We start from the raw sequence: 16,296 nt of genomic DNA on the forward strand, positions 1-16,296 counted from the left end.
CCCTCTCATCTTTGTTACCCTTTTCATGATCTTTTCAGTGCCTGAAAAAGTCAAGTACCAATATCTTGTGACACGAACACAAAGCAGAAGCCTTTTCTTTCAGAAGGATTATATTTTCTTTCTTTTTTTTTTTTTTAAAGTGGGTGACACAGAGTTCATGAATAGCAAAAGTGAGTTGATACCAAACCAAAATCCATTTATTATTATTATTATTATTATTAATAATAATAATAATAATAATAATAATAATAATAATAATTTCACACCAGGAATGACTAAACGAAATACCTGCTAACTAAGGTCCAGTAAATCAGATTATTTAGCTGGACTATCCCAGGATGTTCTGTGCTTTGTGTGTTCACAAAGCCCAGATTAATTTCTGATGAAGAACATGTCACACTATTTCTCTGTGCCATATCTGAGGAAATCAAAATCTGCACACAAAGACAGTGTCTCCTATACTTTTGTTCATCGTTCTAACAATATCAAACATCATCTACAGCAGCAGAAATAGAGATTCAACTCCTGCTTATCTGGATAATCCCACTAAACTCAGAACAGGACTCTCCTTCCTGCAGCTCCAGTGGTGTGGGACGTGGTATTTAATAACTGATGGATAATTATGGAGTACAAAGGGAATTCTCTTTGTATCTGGCAGCATTCATTCAGCTGAGGGACTCGTGTCGGTCAGAAGCTGGAGAGGGTTGTTCTAACAGCCAAGAAATGAGGAGTCCTCCCATCCCTGGCCATCGCACCCCCTGTCCCTGTCCCCAAAAAGGTGTTTCTGTGGCACACTGACAGGCACTGCGTGTCCTGGAACTCTGCAGTCTTCTGGAGGCACAGACCTCCTGAAGGGAGGTGAGATTTATAGAGCAAGACTGAAGGCAGAAGATTATTTTTTGTAAGCTTGGGAGCGCGCGGATTAATAAATCCTCGTCGTCGCAGCTCTTTAGGAATTCCATTCTGTCTAAATTTCAGGTTTGTTTTCTCCTTCTTCCCCATCTCCACAGCAGAGCTGAACCTGGGCACAGCATCACTCAAAGGCTCGTTAGTTTGATGAAGTGGCAGAAGTGACTCCAGCTCCCGTGGGTACTCCCAGCTCCGAACCATTTACACATCCCCAGGGAATTCTGAAAAACACCACCGAGTCTCCGGGTACTGAATCACAGGCAACTATTTTGAATCTTTAATTTTTTTTTCCCTCTATATTCTTTTCTATGAGGATGTCAGAGCTAAAATATGGAATATGCTTTTCCCACTTGGTTCCTATTACTTGTAAAGCATTCAAAAGCTTCCAGAATAAAATTACCTCTATGCCCTGCCAGGGAGCAGGCAGAGCTCCACCGAGTATCAAGGGAGTCCCTCTGCTGGTGTTGCTTTCCATTTTTAACCCAAATATAATCATAAAAATGACTAAATGTGAGACTGGAGCTGTACAGCCTTAGATTCAGCATTTATTTGTTATCACGTTCATCCCAGAGGAGTTTTACTGTACTTTTATATTTATACAAAAAGTGCTGAAATATATTCCATAAATTCAGGAGTTCGTTTTCAGGTGACATATTCATCATCACCATCATCACCATCATCATCATCATCATCGTGTGAGTTTCTTTTAAAACTCTGCTCATATGAGAGCAGCCAATTTGCATTTAGGGAAAAAAATTAAAAAATTGAGGGAGAAATGCAAAGAGATAAGAGGTGCAGGAAGCTGAATTCAACCCTGAAATTACATCCCTTACTTTTCTATCCCAAGTGCACATTTTCCATGGGGGGGAAAGGCACTGAGGCACATTTAACCCCATAAATGCCTGACATTTCCCCTGAGTGGATTCGGGTCTGCATCCTGACAGTGAAGAATTAAACAACTCAACACAAAAATACATTTCTGTTTTGTTCCAGTATTCGTTTGAGGCTTAATCACAGTTGTCAATGTGTTATTGCAGCGAATAACATTTTCATATTGAGTTATTTTACAGTTCCTGCAGCAGCAAGGGATATCTTAGGGTACTAACTGATTGTTTAGGCTTTATTTATGGTACAGGAAAGCAATGACATTGAAAATATTGTATAAACAGCAAATACACTGAACAGCAAAAGCCCTATCCTGCATTATGAATTGAAATGACATTATTTTAAAACATTTTAAAAAAATCATCATAATTATATGTTCTCAACACGAAGACAAATTACCTATTATTTTAACATAATTAATTTGAGCACAGAGCATTTATGTTGCTGTGTGTGTCATTATCCATCAAAATACTAAAAATTGGGCTTGAATCTTTAAGTTTTTTCTCCAAATCTGTCATTTGTTTATCTCCACCTTCAATATCAGAAAGTTTGAATTGCAATTGACATTTCAGTTTGTTGTCTGTCCCCTGGGCCACATTTCCAACCTCACTTGTGATGACCTTGCACCAGGGCCTTCAGTGACCTCAGCCTTGTAACCCAGTTTCTCTTCTTTTCCTGTGATACTGATGGGTTTTGAGGGGGGTTTTTTGCATCTTATTGGTATATCCTGATGCTTTATTCATTCATACTGCTGATTAATGCATTTTTCTCTTTTAAATGCACCCTCCTCTATCTGTGAAAGGCAAAGGGAACAATGACTGGTGTATTTCAGGGTTTGCTCTCCTCGCTGGCTGAACAGGTACCTCACCTCCCAGCACCTGGACAGGTTTGGGCTGGGTTTATCTCTGAGCTCCTGTGTGCTCTGGGGTGCCAGGAGATGGATGGGAGCTCAGCATGAAGGCAAAAGTCCACCCATTTCTTGTTGTCCTGTCTCCAGGAGAGCACTGAGGGCACAGCTGTCCAAACTGTGCCAGGGAACGTCTGTCTCCGAGGCTCTGATCAGCTCTGACTTTTTTATGCCTCTGATTTTATTTCTTTTTTCCCCTTGTCTCTCATGATTGACATTTGTCTTTTCTGGGCCTTGTTTGCTCGCACTGCGCTTGTGGGGAGCCCGGAGCAGTGCAGTATTTTCATGTCAGCAGGGTTAAGGGTGAGGAACATTACACATGCACACTGATTTATGCCTCAGAGGCTGCAAATCGTGTCAAGTGTGATCTCAGCACAGCTCTGCTCCATGACTCAAGCACTCGTTGCAGTGTTACACTCTCAGACATCAATCCTCAGCCAGGAGAACTCCTCCAAGAGCATCCATAAAGTCCTGGCCTGGGAGAGGTATTAGTTATTCATGAGATAATAACGGTGTTTGCAATGTTCAGGCCAAAGCTGGAATCCTGATCCCCACCTTGTCCCCAGCCCAGAGCTCTGAGTGCCACCTCCAGGAATTCCTAGGACACCTCCAGGGATGGGGATCCAAACCTCCCCGGGCAGCCCCTGCCAAGGCCAGACCACCCTTTTCAGCAACAAATTCCTCCTGATGTCCAGCCCCAGCCTCCCTCAGCACAACTTTTTATCCCCAGTCTTTCCATAATTGTGTTTTGCAAGGCCATACGTCAGGAGCTGCTGTGGACAGCTGTGGGTCTGAAAGCTGCCGCTCTCCCACAGGCACGCTGCAATTTCGTCACTATTTCAAGCTCTGGGTTGTGTTGAAGTCGGTGCCAGTGACTGGTTTTTCTTCTTCTGACATCCCCGTAAAACAAAGCTCAGAGAGAAGGATCTGACAGTCAGAATTCCCCTGGGATAGCAGAGGCCTCGACCCTCAGGCGCCTGCCCAGCCGCTGCTGTTCCTGCTGCAGGTGCCTCTCTCCATCTGCTTTTACCCACGTGGACCTGAAAATCCTCTCCCAGCACAGCCATGACCAGACTTCAGGAATCCCTATGAAAAGCATTAATTCGGCCCCACTTCATCTTCTCCCTGAAGGCAAAGAGGGTGAGAATTCCCTGCTGTGGAATTGTGTGCACACTCTGTGAGCTGCATTGGCAGCGTGCTGGGGAATTCCAGAGGTGGGAATTCCGGTACCAGAGCAGCCCAGGAGTGAGCCCTTCCCTGCCCAAGGGCTCCTCCAGCCGCTGCCAGCGCAGGGAACTGGGCAGTGAGTTTGCTGACCCCAGACCCTTCTGCAGGACAGCAGGAGCCAGTGATGGAAGAAGGGCTGGAGGGAATTCCTCCCGGCAATGCCACAGCGGCTCCTCTGAATCCTCTGGATGTTAACACATCCCGCTAGCAGCGTCTGATAAATAATACAGCAAATAACCCACAGACACCTTGAGGGTGCAGATTTGGGGGCCGGGCACGGCTGAGGGATTCGGGCTGGAGGCGCAGGCACGGCTCAGGATGAAGGATGGAGATGTGGGTATGGCTCAGGGGGAAGCCTCAGACCGGGCACGGCTCTGGGGTTCGGGCACGGCTTTGGGGTTCGGGCTGGAGATGTGGGCACAGCTCTGGGGTTCAGGCCGGGCACGGCTCCGGGGTTCGGGCACAGCTCTGGGGTTCGGGTTTGAGATGTGGGCACAGCTCTGGGGTTCGGGCTCGGGGCCGGGCACGGCTCTGGGTTCGGGCTGGAGATGTGGGCACAGCTCCGGGGTTCGGGTTTGAGGTGCGGGCACGGCTCCGGGATTCAGGCTGGAGATGCGGGCACGGCTCCGGAGTTCGGCCTCGGGGCCCAGCACGGCTCTGGGGTTTCACCCCGCCGCTCCGCTCCCTCAGGGCCCTGCCTGCTCGGGGCCGCTATCGGCCGGCACCGCCGCAGCTTGGCGGCCGCCACTGAGCATGCTCGGCTCCCGCACATCCGCCGGCGGCCGAGCAGCGGCGGCGGTGCCCGTGCCGGCTCCGGGCGGGCCGGGCCCCGCAGGCGGCGGCCGCCATGAACCGCGGCGGGGCGGGGGCGGCGCCCGCCTTCCCCGGCCCCGTGCAGTGTAAGTGCTGCGCCATGCGCGCTCCGGGGCCCGCGCCGCGCCAGCGCGGGGGAGCCGGGGCCTGCCCGGGCCCCGAAACCTGAGTAGCGCATGAAGCGGGCGGGAGCGGAGCCCGGGAACCTGGCTGGGGGCCGGGGGGAACCCGGGAATCTGCGTGAGCGCCGCGGGCACGGGCGGGGCGGGGGTCCGCGGGTCTTGGGGGATGTCCCTGCTTCCAGGATGGTCCGTGGGTCCCGGGCGGTGATCCGTGCATCCTGAGTGACGGTCCATGGGTCCTGGGCAGTGTTCCGTGTGTCCCGGGCAGTGCTCCGTGTGTCCCGGCCAGTGCTCCGTGTGTCCCGGGCAGTGTTCCGTGGTCACTGGGTGCTGTCCGTGGATCCTGGAGGATCGTCCACGCTCCCTGGGCGCTGCGTGGTGTCCGTGTGTCCATGGTGTCCGTGTGTCCGTGTGTCCATGGTGTCCGTGTGTCCATGTGTCCGTGTGTCCATGGTGTCCATGGTGTCCGTGTGTCCATGGTGTCTGTGTGTCCATGTGTCCGTGTGTCCATGGTGTCCGTGTGTCCATGGTGTCCGTGTGTCCATGGTGTCCGTGGTGTCCGTGTGTCCGTGTGTCCGTGGTGTCCGTGTGTCCCCGCAGGGCTCCGTTCAGCGATGCCGCCGCCACTCTCGAGTGTCCCCGCGGTCCCCCGAGCCCTCCGGGGGTGCATCCCCTCCACCCGGGGGTCCCGCGGTGCTCGGGCCGCTGGGGCAGCAGCGCGTCCCTTGTCACCCATCAGCATCCCCCGGGCTGACAGCGCTCTGTCCCCGCAGTCCCCGGCAGCACCACGGTGCTGGTGGAGCTGACGCCCGACATCCACATCTGCGGCATCTGCAAGCAGCAGTTCAACAACCTGGACGCCTTCGTGGGGCACAAGCAGAGCGGCTGCCAGCTCACCAGTGCCACGGCCGGCACCACCAGCACCGTCCAGTTCGTGTCCGAGGAGACCGTGCCGAGCACACAGGCTCCGAGCACGAGCAGGACCATCGCCTCCGAGACACAAACCATCACAGGTACCCAAACTTCACAGGTTCTCAAACCCATCACAGGTACCCAAACCTTCAGAGGTTCACAAACCCATCACAGGTACCAAACCTTCACAGGTACCCAAACCCATCACAGGTATCCAAACCCATCACAGGTACCCAAACCCATCACAGGTACCCAAACTTCACAGGTACCAAACCCATCACAGGTACCCAAACCTTCAGAGGTGCACAAACCCATCACAGGTACCCAAACTTCACAGGTACCCAAACCCATCGCAGGTACCCAAACTTCACAGGGACCCAGACTTCAGAGGTACCCAAACCTTCAGAGGTACCCAAACCTTCAGAGGTGCACAAACCTTCACAGGTACCCAAACTCATCACAGGTACCCAACCTTCACAGGTGCACAAACCATCACAGGTACCCAAACCTTCAGAGGTGCACAAGCCCCTCACAGGTACCCAACCATCACAGCCACCACCGTGTCACCTGCCAGATGCCAGCCCTCTGTCCCTTGTGTCCCCGTCACCCAGCTGAAATAACAGTTTTCACATCAGTTGTCATATAACCAAGGAAATTAAATAGTACTTTACTGCCTTGGGTTTGTTATAACAGTAGTTGCTTAATTTGCTAATTGAGATACAAGTTCTCTCAGAGAATTGCTCAAGTCTGTTGTGTTGTGGAACTAGCTTGTGCAGATTAATTAAAATTGTCGATACTTATGAAAAATACTGAAATTACTATGCATTTTATTTTTTTTTTTAAAGACAGCTCTAGATGGAAAACAGACCCAGAATTGCTGTCAGGCATGCATCCAGACCTTTTTATGTGAGAACACTGCATTCCCTAACGTTGCTCCCACAACTAATTGGCAGGAAAAATATTACTCAAAATTTCTGCCTATGTGAAGACTCGAGTGAGGTCCCGATCCTGGAGACATTTAAATAAAATTAGGATTTTGTTCCGTGTGTGAAGGTTTGCCCTTCTATATATAGTTTTGTTTTATTTTGGTGTGGGACCTTACTAAACCCCAAGTTACTTGACTCTAATTTGGATAGACAGATTAAGGCAGGGAATCTGGGAGAGCAGCGAAGCAAACTGAATTCAGGGCCCACTTCCAGGAATTTTTGTATTATAATCCCTCAACTCAGTGTGGGTTTTGGGTGAGTCATTTTTCTGCTTCATATTTACTCATCTTTAAGATGAAGACAGTTCTATCCATTTGCCCTTTTGGGCTATAGTGTTGTTTAATTGATTTAAAAGCTGCTACTTTGGCTGAGATATTTTCACCTGTTTTTCTTGTGAGTAACAGCTAAAAACAGTAGAGTTGAAAGAGGCTGAACTTTTTTAACAATTACAAAAATAATTCGTGTGGTGCCTTTTGACAACATTTGCCATATAAATAAGGATCTTTTTTTTTTCTCATTTGGGCTATAACACAGACAGAGTTGAAAAACAAATGCATCTTTATTTGGTATTTGGAAGAGAAAAACCTTTTTCCTTTCCTCCTCCCCCAGGTAAATAGGAACCTAGGAACAGGAATGTTGCTGGGAAAAAAAAAAACAGAATAGATAATTCATGAGACTAGACAATAATTAGATTTTTTAAAATCTGATTAGAGAAGTTAAAGCACTCACATGAAGCTTTTTGTGTGCTTAGTTTCTGCCCCAGAGTTTGTTTTTGAGCATGGCTACCAAACCTACCTGCCCAGCGAGAGCACGGAGCCTCCAGCTGCTGCTGTCGTTTCTACACCACCAAAAGCAAGGTCCAAGAAATCCTCCTCCTCAGTGCCCCTGAAGAAACTCAGCTGCCTGTACCCAGGTGAGATGGGGATTGTACCTTCTGCCTTTTCATGTTAACGTGGAGGGTTTTCCTGTGGTGACACACAGGAGGCTTGATACCTGCAGCAGTTCTGGAGTGAGCTGCCTCTAAGGGGAAGCATTGGAAAACTCCACACCTGAGCCGCTCACTGTTTTAAGTAGATGTGAGTAAACAAGATGAGCAATTAATTTTAGTAATGCATTTTTATTGCTTTGCTAGATTTTCCTTGAATTTAAAGATCTTTATCTTGCTGTTTTCAGGTTGCCAGTTCAAGACTTCCTATGGTATGAAGGATTTGGAACGTCATCGGCGAACGCACACAGGTGAATGTTCCTGTATTTTCCTTTGGGTTGGTTTCCTCCTTTCAGCTCTTTCGCAAAAGCCATTTTCCTATGAAGCAATGTCTCTATAAACAGGATGTAGACATGTCTGTGCTTGCTGGTATTGTCCTGGCCTGTGCCTGAGGAATTTAATGTTGGCCACATGCCCCACCGTGGGCAGCACCAGGCACAGCTGTGACATTGGAACTTCAGGCTGTGAGGTCCCATCCTTGTTCCTCCTTTCAGCCACCCTTGTGAAACAAACCCCTGCAGCCCCCCGGGGCTCCTTGGCTGGCTCAGTTCCTTGGAAGGCTTTCGGGGGAATATCTCAGGGGCAAGACAAAAGATCCAAAAGAGGCTCTTACTCCCAGAATTGGTCCAAGATGTTTATTCCTGAGATGTTCCAGGGGAGGAGGAGGGGGAAAGAGAATGAACAAGGAAGAACAGGGCTTTATGGAGTTTGCTCAGGGAAAGAGAGATGGAGCTCAGCCAGTTGGGTCAAGAGAGGAAGGAAGGGCCAAATTACATGCTTACAGGCTTCAGGGGCCCTGGGGAAAAACCATTCCCCAGAGAAACACAGCACCCTTGTTTGTGCTTTTGGGCTGAAAATTGTCCTTGGTCCTCAGCAGGAGAAGGATTTGTTTTGTGTCCCTGCCGTGTGCAGAGCTGAGTGACACTGACTGTGAGCTCAGAGCTGCACCCCTGGGCACCACAGAACCTGAAACACAGGAGAGATCAAACTTCAGGCATCACACAGGAGATGCTTATTGGCAAACAGGGAGCACCTCCAGCATGTAAACCCCCCGTGCCCCCACTGCTGTTGCAGGAGACAAGCCGCACAAGTGCGAGGTGTGCAGCAAGTGCTTCAGCCGCAAGGACAAGCTGAAGATGCACATGCGCTCGCACACGGGCGTGAAGCCCTACAAGTGCAAACACTGCGAGTACGCGGCCGCCGACAGCAGCAGCCTCAACAAGCACCAGCGCATCCACTCCAACGAGCGCCCCTTCAAGTGCCAGATCTGCCCCTACGCCAGCCGCAACTCCAGCCAGCTCACCGTGCACCTGCGCTCGCACACAGGTGGGCCTTCACTCACTTACATGGCTGGGAGAGTCACAGAGGGGATTCTGAGGCATGGACAGGTGTCTAAATCCACAAAAGGGATTATTTCACTTCCCAATGAGTCCCTTCAAGTGCCAGATCTGCCCCTGTGCCAGCTCCAGCCAGCTCACCGTGCACCTGCGCTCGCACACAGGTGGGCCTTCACTCACTTCCACCTGCTGTCCACATCCCCACTTCTGGACATGGTGTCCAGATCCCCAAAAGGGATGGTTTGCATTCCTAACAAGCCCCTTAAAGTGCCGGATCTGCCCCTGTGTCAGCTCCAGCCAGCTCACTGTGCGCCTGTGCTCACACACAGATGGGCCTTCACTCACTTCCAAGGCTGGGAGAGTCACAGAGGGGAATTTAAGGCATGGACAGGTGTCCAGATCCCTGAAAGGGATGGTTTGAGTTCCCAACAAGTGCCCCTTCAAGTGCCAGATCTGCCCCTATGTCAACTCCAGCCAGTTCACCCTGCACCTGCGCTCCCACACAGGTGGGGTTTTACTGACATCCACAACTCTAAAGCTTGGAGAGTCACAGAGATGATTTTAAATCGTGGACAGGTTGCCCCAAAGGGATAATTTGAGTTCCCAATGAGCCCCTTCAAGTGCCAGATCTGCCCCAAAGCCGGGCTCAATTCCACCAGCTCACTGTGCACCTCTGCTGGCACACAGGTGGGGTTGTGCCCTTCGAAGCCAGGCAGGTGAGCCCTGAGTGAGCACCTGGGAATGCTCCTGGCTCTCAGCAGAATTAGATTTCTGTGCCATTTGGTATTCCAGTAGCTAGGAGGGGATTTTAGGCTAAGCTTTTTTTTTTTGGTTTTTCAGTCTGTTGCACCTTAAGCAATTGAATTAAGCTAAAACTCAAGCTTTAGTTTTGTTGTTTCTTCTATTTCTCCAAATTTTTTTTCTTTTTTTTTTCTTTTTTTGTTTTGTTTTGGTAAAAGGACTTTTTTATTGTTTGCTGAAAGGAGGCACAAGACTTTTGAAAGTAATCATTTTGTCCTGGTAAGGTTGCAAAGCTGTCATGCACACACTCAGTTTTAGGAGAAAAGTAAGACTGGAATGTAGAATATATTGCTTACTGGAATTAAATTAATAATCCTCTGGAAGGTGAGTGTAATTCCCATTGCTCAGAGCAAGATCATCACAGAATTACTTGTTGAACTAGTCACTAAACATCAGCTTCCTGTTAATTGGAGTGAAACCACTCTTAGAATTAATAATCCTGTGGTGAGACACAAGTTTTTATCTAAATCCTGGCAGTGTCAGTTAGGGGTGGGCAGAAATGTCAAGAAATACAGAGCAGACCACTCTTTAAAGAAACAGAACCAGAGTTTGCTATATTCTTTTTCATATATTGTGCTACCCTGTATATGAAAATTAAGTCATTGAAATATGAACTGTGCCTTCGTCAGCAAAGCAGATAAAAATTCAGTAGCTGAGTGTGCAGCTGAGGCTGTAAAATAAACTAGATGAACAAACCGTGCATCTTCATTAATAAAGTCTGTTTAATACAGATAGTACACCATGTATCTCAATTATTAAACAGATACATGGATTAGCACAGTAGGCCACAACTTGATTTGAAAAATATGCAGCTAAACCTATGACATATGTAGCTGGATAAGCAAATTATGCAAAATTATACAGCTCTCACAAACTCTATAAAATATTAACTTCTAAAATAAATCAGCCATTTGCAGTTTGATTATTAAAGAGGATAAATGCTTGTTGAACTAAATACACTTTCTTTTTCCCCCTCTCACCAAGAGTGTCTTAGAAGCTAATGACACAATTCTTTCACTTGTTGAAGATAATGCCTACCTAAAGACTTGATGCTCAGGGTATTTTAGAGAACTGTATTTTTAGATTAAAGAAAGAAAAGGCAGTAGCTGTTTAGTCAGGTTGCTAAGTTTGCTTTGGATTATTTTTAATGGCTCACTGGAATGGTTTAGGGATTAGCAGAGCTCCACCTTAACCTGGTCATTGTGACACCAGGCTGCAAGTGCAGAAAATGCAGAACAGTGGGTTTAGGTCCGGGTGTGTCACAGCAGGTGATAATCCCGTGTCACTGAATTTCTCTTGGCTTTGGGAACGCGTTGGGAGTTCAGAAGGAGGCAGCTGCAGGGGACTGACCCCAGCAGCGTGTCCTGCTGTCCCCGGTGTCACCTGTGTCACCTGTGCCTTCTGCCGGCAGGAGACGCCCCTTTCCAGTGCCAGATGTGCCCCGCCAAGTTCAAGATCAACTCGGACCTGAAGCGGCACCTGCGGGTGCACTCCGGGGAGAAGCCCTACAAGTGCGAGTTCTGCGAGGTGCGCTGCGCCATGAAGGGCAACCTGAAATCCCACGTGCGCATCAAGCACAGCCTGGAGAACACCCTCAAGTGCCCCGAGTGCGACTTCCAGTGCGGCAACAAGACCAGCCTGAGGCACCACATCCGCGGCCACCAGCCCGAGCAGCCCGTCAAGTGCTCCGAGTGCAGCTACTCGTGCTCCAGCAAGGCGGCCCTCAAGGTGCACGAGCGCATCCACGGCAAGGAGCGGCCCTTCAAGTGCGAGTTCTGCGCCTTCGACACCAAGCAGCGCAGCAACCTCACCACGCACGTCCGCAAGGCCCACGGCGACAAGGCCAAGGGCAGGAGGCCCGACAGGAAGGAAGGAGAGAGGCCGAAGCAGGGCGGCTCCAGGCAAGTGGCCAAGCTGGACGCCAAGAAGGCTTTCAAGTGCGACCTGTGCGACGCCTCCTTCGTCCGCGAGGATTCCCTGCGCAGCCACAAGAAGCAGCACAGCCTCTACGGCGGCGCCAAGAGCAACGAGCTGGCCGTGCTGCAGCTCCAGATGGATGGCGGCCGCCAGCCCGGCGCCCCCATCACCGTCAGTCACCTCCAGGTGCCCCTCCAGGCCGCGCAGGTGTCACCCTACAACGAGGGCAGGGTGAAGATCATCGTGGGTCACCAGGTGCCTCAAGCCGCCCCGGTGAGCGTGGTGCCGCCCGCGCTGCTGGCGCCGGGGCAGGAGGAGGTGCTGGGCAGCGGGCGCCTGCAGCTGCTGGGCCAGGTCAGCGTGCTGGCCCCGGCCCCGGTGGCCGCGGTGACCTCGGGGGACGCGGGGCCGGTGGCGGAGCCGGCCGTGCTGCTGAGCAGCCCTGAGCAGGCTGAGGGCAGCGCCCTGCACCCGGCCCTGCTCCCCACGGCCACCCCCGGCCACGAGCCGCCCGCCGGCCAAGCCTTCATCGCCGGCTCCGGAATCAGCTGCTCCGACCTGGAGGGGCTCAACGCCCTCATCCAGGAGGGAGCCGCCGAGGTGACCGTGGTCAGTGACGGCGGGCAGAGCATCACCGTGTCCACGGCAGCTCCTCCTCCACCCATCTTCTCGTCCTCGGCGCACGGCGAGGGCCCCAAGCAGAGCTACTCCATCATCCAGAGCGGGCCGCACACGGCGCTGCTGTGTCCTGCAGACTCCATCCCTGACTAGGGGCAGGACACTGCTCTGTGCCGGGGCACTGCTGAGCCCCGCAGGGACACACAGGAGTTGTCAAAGACCTTCCATTTCCACGCCGGATTTGTGCACTGAAGCACCCTGTGCGTGAGGAGGATGTGTTTGTATTTCTGTGCCTCTGTTGCAGTCAGAGGCTCTGCTCCTTGGAGAATCAAAGCAGCTGTTGGCAGTGTCCCCAAGCAGTGACATCCCCCCGGCGTGGCTCTTGTACTGCCTGAGAGAAGAAACCCTCACCTTGTGCTGAATTACCTCCCCAGCAGCCCCGTTGTCGGACGCACACACACAACCAGACAATAACCTGAGCCGCTCTGGGGTTTGTTTCACTCTGTGCTCTCTGTGCATCCACTGCTCTGGCTGAGCTCCAAGGAGCCCCCACTGCTGCCTCTGCTCCAGCCCAGGTGACATTTGGGGGGCTGCTCCTCAGTTCCTGTAGAAATTGGTGGCACCTGGCACTTGAAATGCTCGTGCAGAGACCTGGTGATTGTTTTCAGAAAGCAAAAGAATGTTGTCCCTGTCTCAGTAGTAACTAACTTTGTTAGCAACAACAACACAAATCATCTCTGGCACGGTGATGGCTGTCAGAGGTGCCTGTGAATTAAAGAGCAAAACAACTGGAAATATATTTTTTACAAACACTACTCACCTTTTGTTTTTATTTTGATGCCTCCTGTTGGGATGGGTGGTAAAAGTGCATTAGAGTTTGGGTCTCCTTTTCACATTAAAGGAAAAGATTGAGTTTAATTTAAAATTTAAAAGAAACCTTCTAGTCCAAAGTCTGTCACTCCAGCAGAAATTCAGGTTGGTAAGACATAGTTATATTTATGATAACATTATATCGATTTATATATTTACAATAAATCTTATTATATTTATAATTCATTACAGACATTTCACTGACAAAAGGACTCCAGGCTGTATTTTTGAACTATGCAGTTGCCCGTGCAAAGGTACCACGAACTAAAAGCAGCGAATTTCCCCATGCTCGGTGCTGGAGATGGACTCTGCAGGCAGCGTTTCCTCCTCTCCCAGTGTTCCCTGCCATCCATAGGTGGTGCCAGAGGCCCAGGGAAGCTTTGGAGTGTGCTCTGCCTCCTGGATGACATTTCCTCTTTAACGCTTCCCTGCAAAAACATTTCAAAAGTCAGTTTTTTAAGACGTTACCAAAAGCTCAGCTGTAAAAATCTCCCTGTTGCTTAAGAGAAAAAGCTGGAGATCGAAAAAAATGCCCAAAGTTTTCTACCAGAGGCAGATCTGTGGCCAAAACTTAACCTCACTATTTATGTTAAATTGATTTTTTTTTTTTTTGCTCTCTGGTAATTAATTTTAACCCTGTTAATATGAGTTAATTTTACCCTTTCCATAGTTTTAAGGTCATTAGTTTTACCCTGTTCATACTGAGTATGAATTTTAAAACTGAATTTTACAGTTCACAGCTGAAGAACTTTTGGGCACTATAAGAATGATAAAAAACCTGGGGATTTTGGCAAAGCTGCTGGTTTGAAATGCAGTTTATGTGTGCTTGCCCTTAGGCAGGAGCCTCCCCCTGAACGTGCCACAGCTCTGGGATCTGCTCAGAAAGCCTCCAGAACCTTCTCAAGTAGAAAACCAGTCCATTTGTCATATTGCAAAGACTCACCTTGGTCCTGGGCCTCCGAGATAAACAGGAAATAGAGCAAAAAGGTGTGAATGAGCAGACAGAGCTCGGTGCTGCTGCTCCAGCCTCCTTTGGCTGACTGCACCATGGGAACAATCTAGAGACTTCTTCGCCCACCCTGAGAAAAATCAACCAGCTGCTAACCAAGGCTGACACGGGGGAAATTTCTTCTCTGTTTTCCCATATTCTGGCTTGATTTCTGCGTGTGACAGAGATGCTCTGTGTGGTTTGGAGCAGATTGTTTTCATCCCTGATGTTCATTTAATACATTCTTCATGTTATCAGCACGACCATCCCAGGAGGGAGCCTGGTAATGCAGAACAAGTGTCTCCTGTGTTGCTCTCCTGCTTCTGAGCACGGGGTAAATAAATCCCATTCCTCCCTCCCCAGGGTTCTGCCGTGGCCTCAGAGCTCTGGAGCGAGCTGGCAGTTTCCAGGATAAAATATTGGGATGGGTTTTTGTTCCTGCTGCCTGGAGATCCCCAAACTCCCCTGGGAAGTGCTGGGCCAAGAAGTGGAGCGCAGTGATTGCAGTGCTGCTCACACTGCACAGCCAGTGGGGAGGGGAAATCTGGATATCCCAGAACAGAGGGGAAATCTGGATATCCCACCCCGCACAGGGGGAAAATCTGGATATCCTGCTCAGCACAGAGGGAAAATCTGGATATCCCACCCAGCACAGGGGGAAAATCTGGATATCCTGCTCAGCACAGAGGGGAAATCTGGATATCCCACCCAGCACAGGGGGAAAATTTGGATATCCTGCTCAGCACAGAGGGAAAATCTGGATATCCCAGCCCAGCACAGAGGGAAAATCTGGATATCCCACCCAGCACAGAGGGAAAATCTGGATATCCTGCTCAGCACAGAGGGAAAATCTGGATATCCCAACCCCAGCACAGAGGGGAAATCTGGATATCCCACCTCAGCACAACCCTGGCTCTCAGAGGGGAGGGGAAATCTGGATATCCCAGACCAGAGGGAAAATCTGGATATCCCACCCAGCGCAGAGGGGATTCTGGATATCCCAGCCCAGCTCAGCCCTGGCAGCCTCTGCTCTCTGCACAGGCTTTTCCCCAGTTTGCCCGTGGGTTCCCAGGTGGGAGTTGATGGTGTCACAGCCTCGCCGCTCTCTGGGGGTGAACTTGTGTCTGCTCAGAGCTCGGAGGTTAAACTGGGCAGGCAGAGGTGCCAAAGCTGTCTGCATTTCCAACAAACCAAGCCCAGCTCTTGGGCTTTTCCCAGCCCTTTGGGGTTTGCTGCTGTTCCTGACGCTGCTTTTTAAAGCCAGACCCAGTTGCACATGAGCTGATCCTCCACCAGACCTGCTGAAATGTGCTTTTCTGCTGGGCTTTTGTGAAGCAGGAATACACAGCAGGGAAAAAAATAAAATAAAAAAAAAAAAAAGCTCAAGAAAATTGTGTTTGGACACCTTTAGTTGTGTTTTGGGCAGGCTGAGCCCCAGTTTGAACAGCACTGGCTTAAACCTTATCAGTGGTGCTGTATCTTTTATGTGGTTTTGATCAAAACTTTAATTATTATTTGCATCAAAATGGGAGATTCCTGCTCAGAACCAGCCTCAGGTTCTCCCATGCACGGGGGGGGAATTCCTGGATGAGTGGATGGGGTCAAGTCCTCCCCTCAGATGAGGCCCAAAAGCAGCAGAACTTGGCCCAAAATTGGCTCCTTTGGGAGCTGGGGGAAAACCAAACTTACAACCAACCATGTAGGGCTTGTAATTGAAAAATTGTAATTATTTCCCAATCATTTTGGGAATGAGCTATTTATTGCTGCAGTCATCTGACTGCACTGGAAAGTCCCTTCTGTTTGTGGGGTTTAAAATGTCAGAGACGTGCCAAGACATTTTTCCTCTACAATACAAAGAACTAGGAAAAGGCTTGTTTTGTTTTGTTTTAATTTAGATACCTTTATTTCATTCTGTATTTCTGATTATATATTTGTGTTTGAAGTCAAAATATCGTCAGTCATCCTTTTTGCACTGTGCCGCTCCAGTGACAGCAAAACTCTTTTCTGTGTCCTCAGTGG

General features: G+C 49.9%; 1 protein-coding gene across 1 annotated transcript; it reads left to right on the forward strand.

Moving 5' to 3' along the window:
* Positions 1-4,681: 4,681 nt before the first annotated feature.
* Positions 4,682-13,234, forward strand: ZFP64 (ZFP64 zinc finger protein). The gene is given in 7 exon segments (XM_066330950.1): positions 4,682-4,770; positions 4,772-4,827; positions 5,637-5,876; positions 7,513-7,674; positions 7,935-7,997; positions 8,821-9,072; positions 11,296-13,234. Coding segments are annotated over 7 exon segments (2,139 nt in total). The 3' UTR covers positions 12,573-13,234.
* Positions 13,235-16,296: the final 3,062 nt, after the last annotated feature.

This window comes from Sylvia atricapilla, chromosome 16 (genome assembly GCF_009819655.1).
Source record: "Sylvia atricapilla isolate bSylAtr1 chromosome 16, bSylAtr1.pri, whole genome shotgun sequence".
In the NCBI taxonomy this organism is placed as follows: Eukaryota; Metazoa; Chordata; class Aves; order Passeriformes; family Sylviidae; genus Sylvia; species Sylvia atricapilla.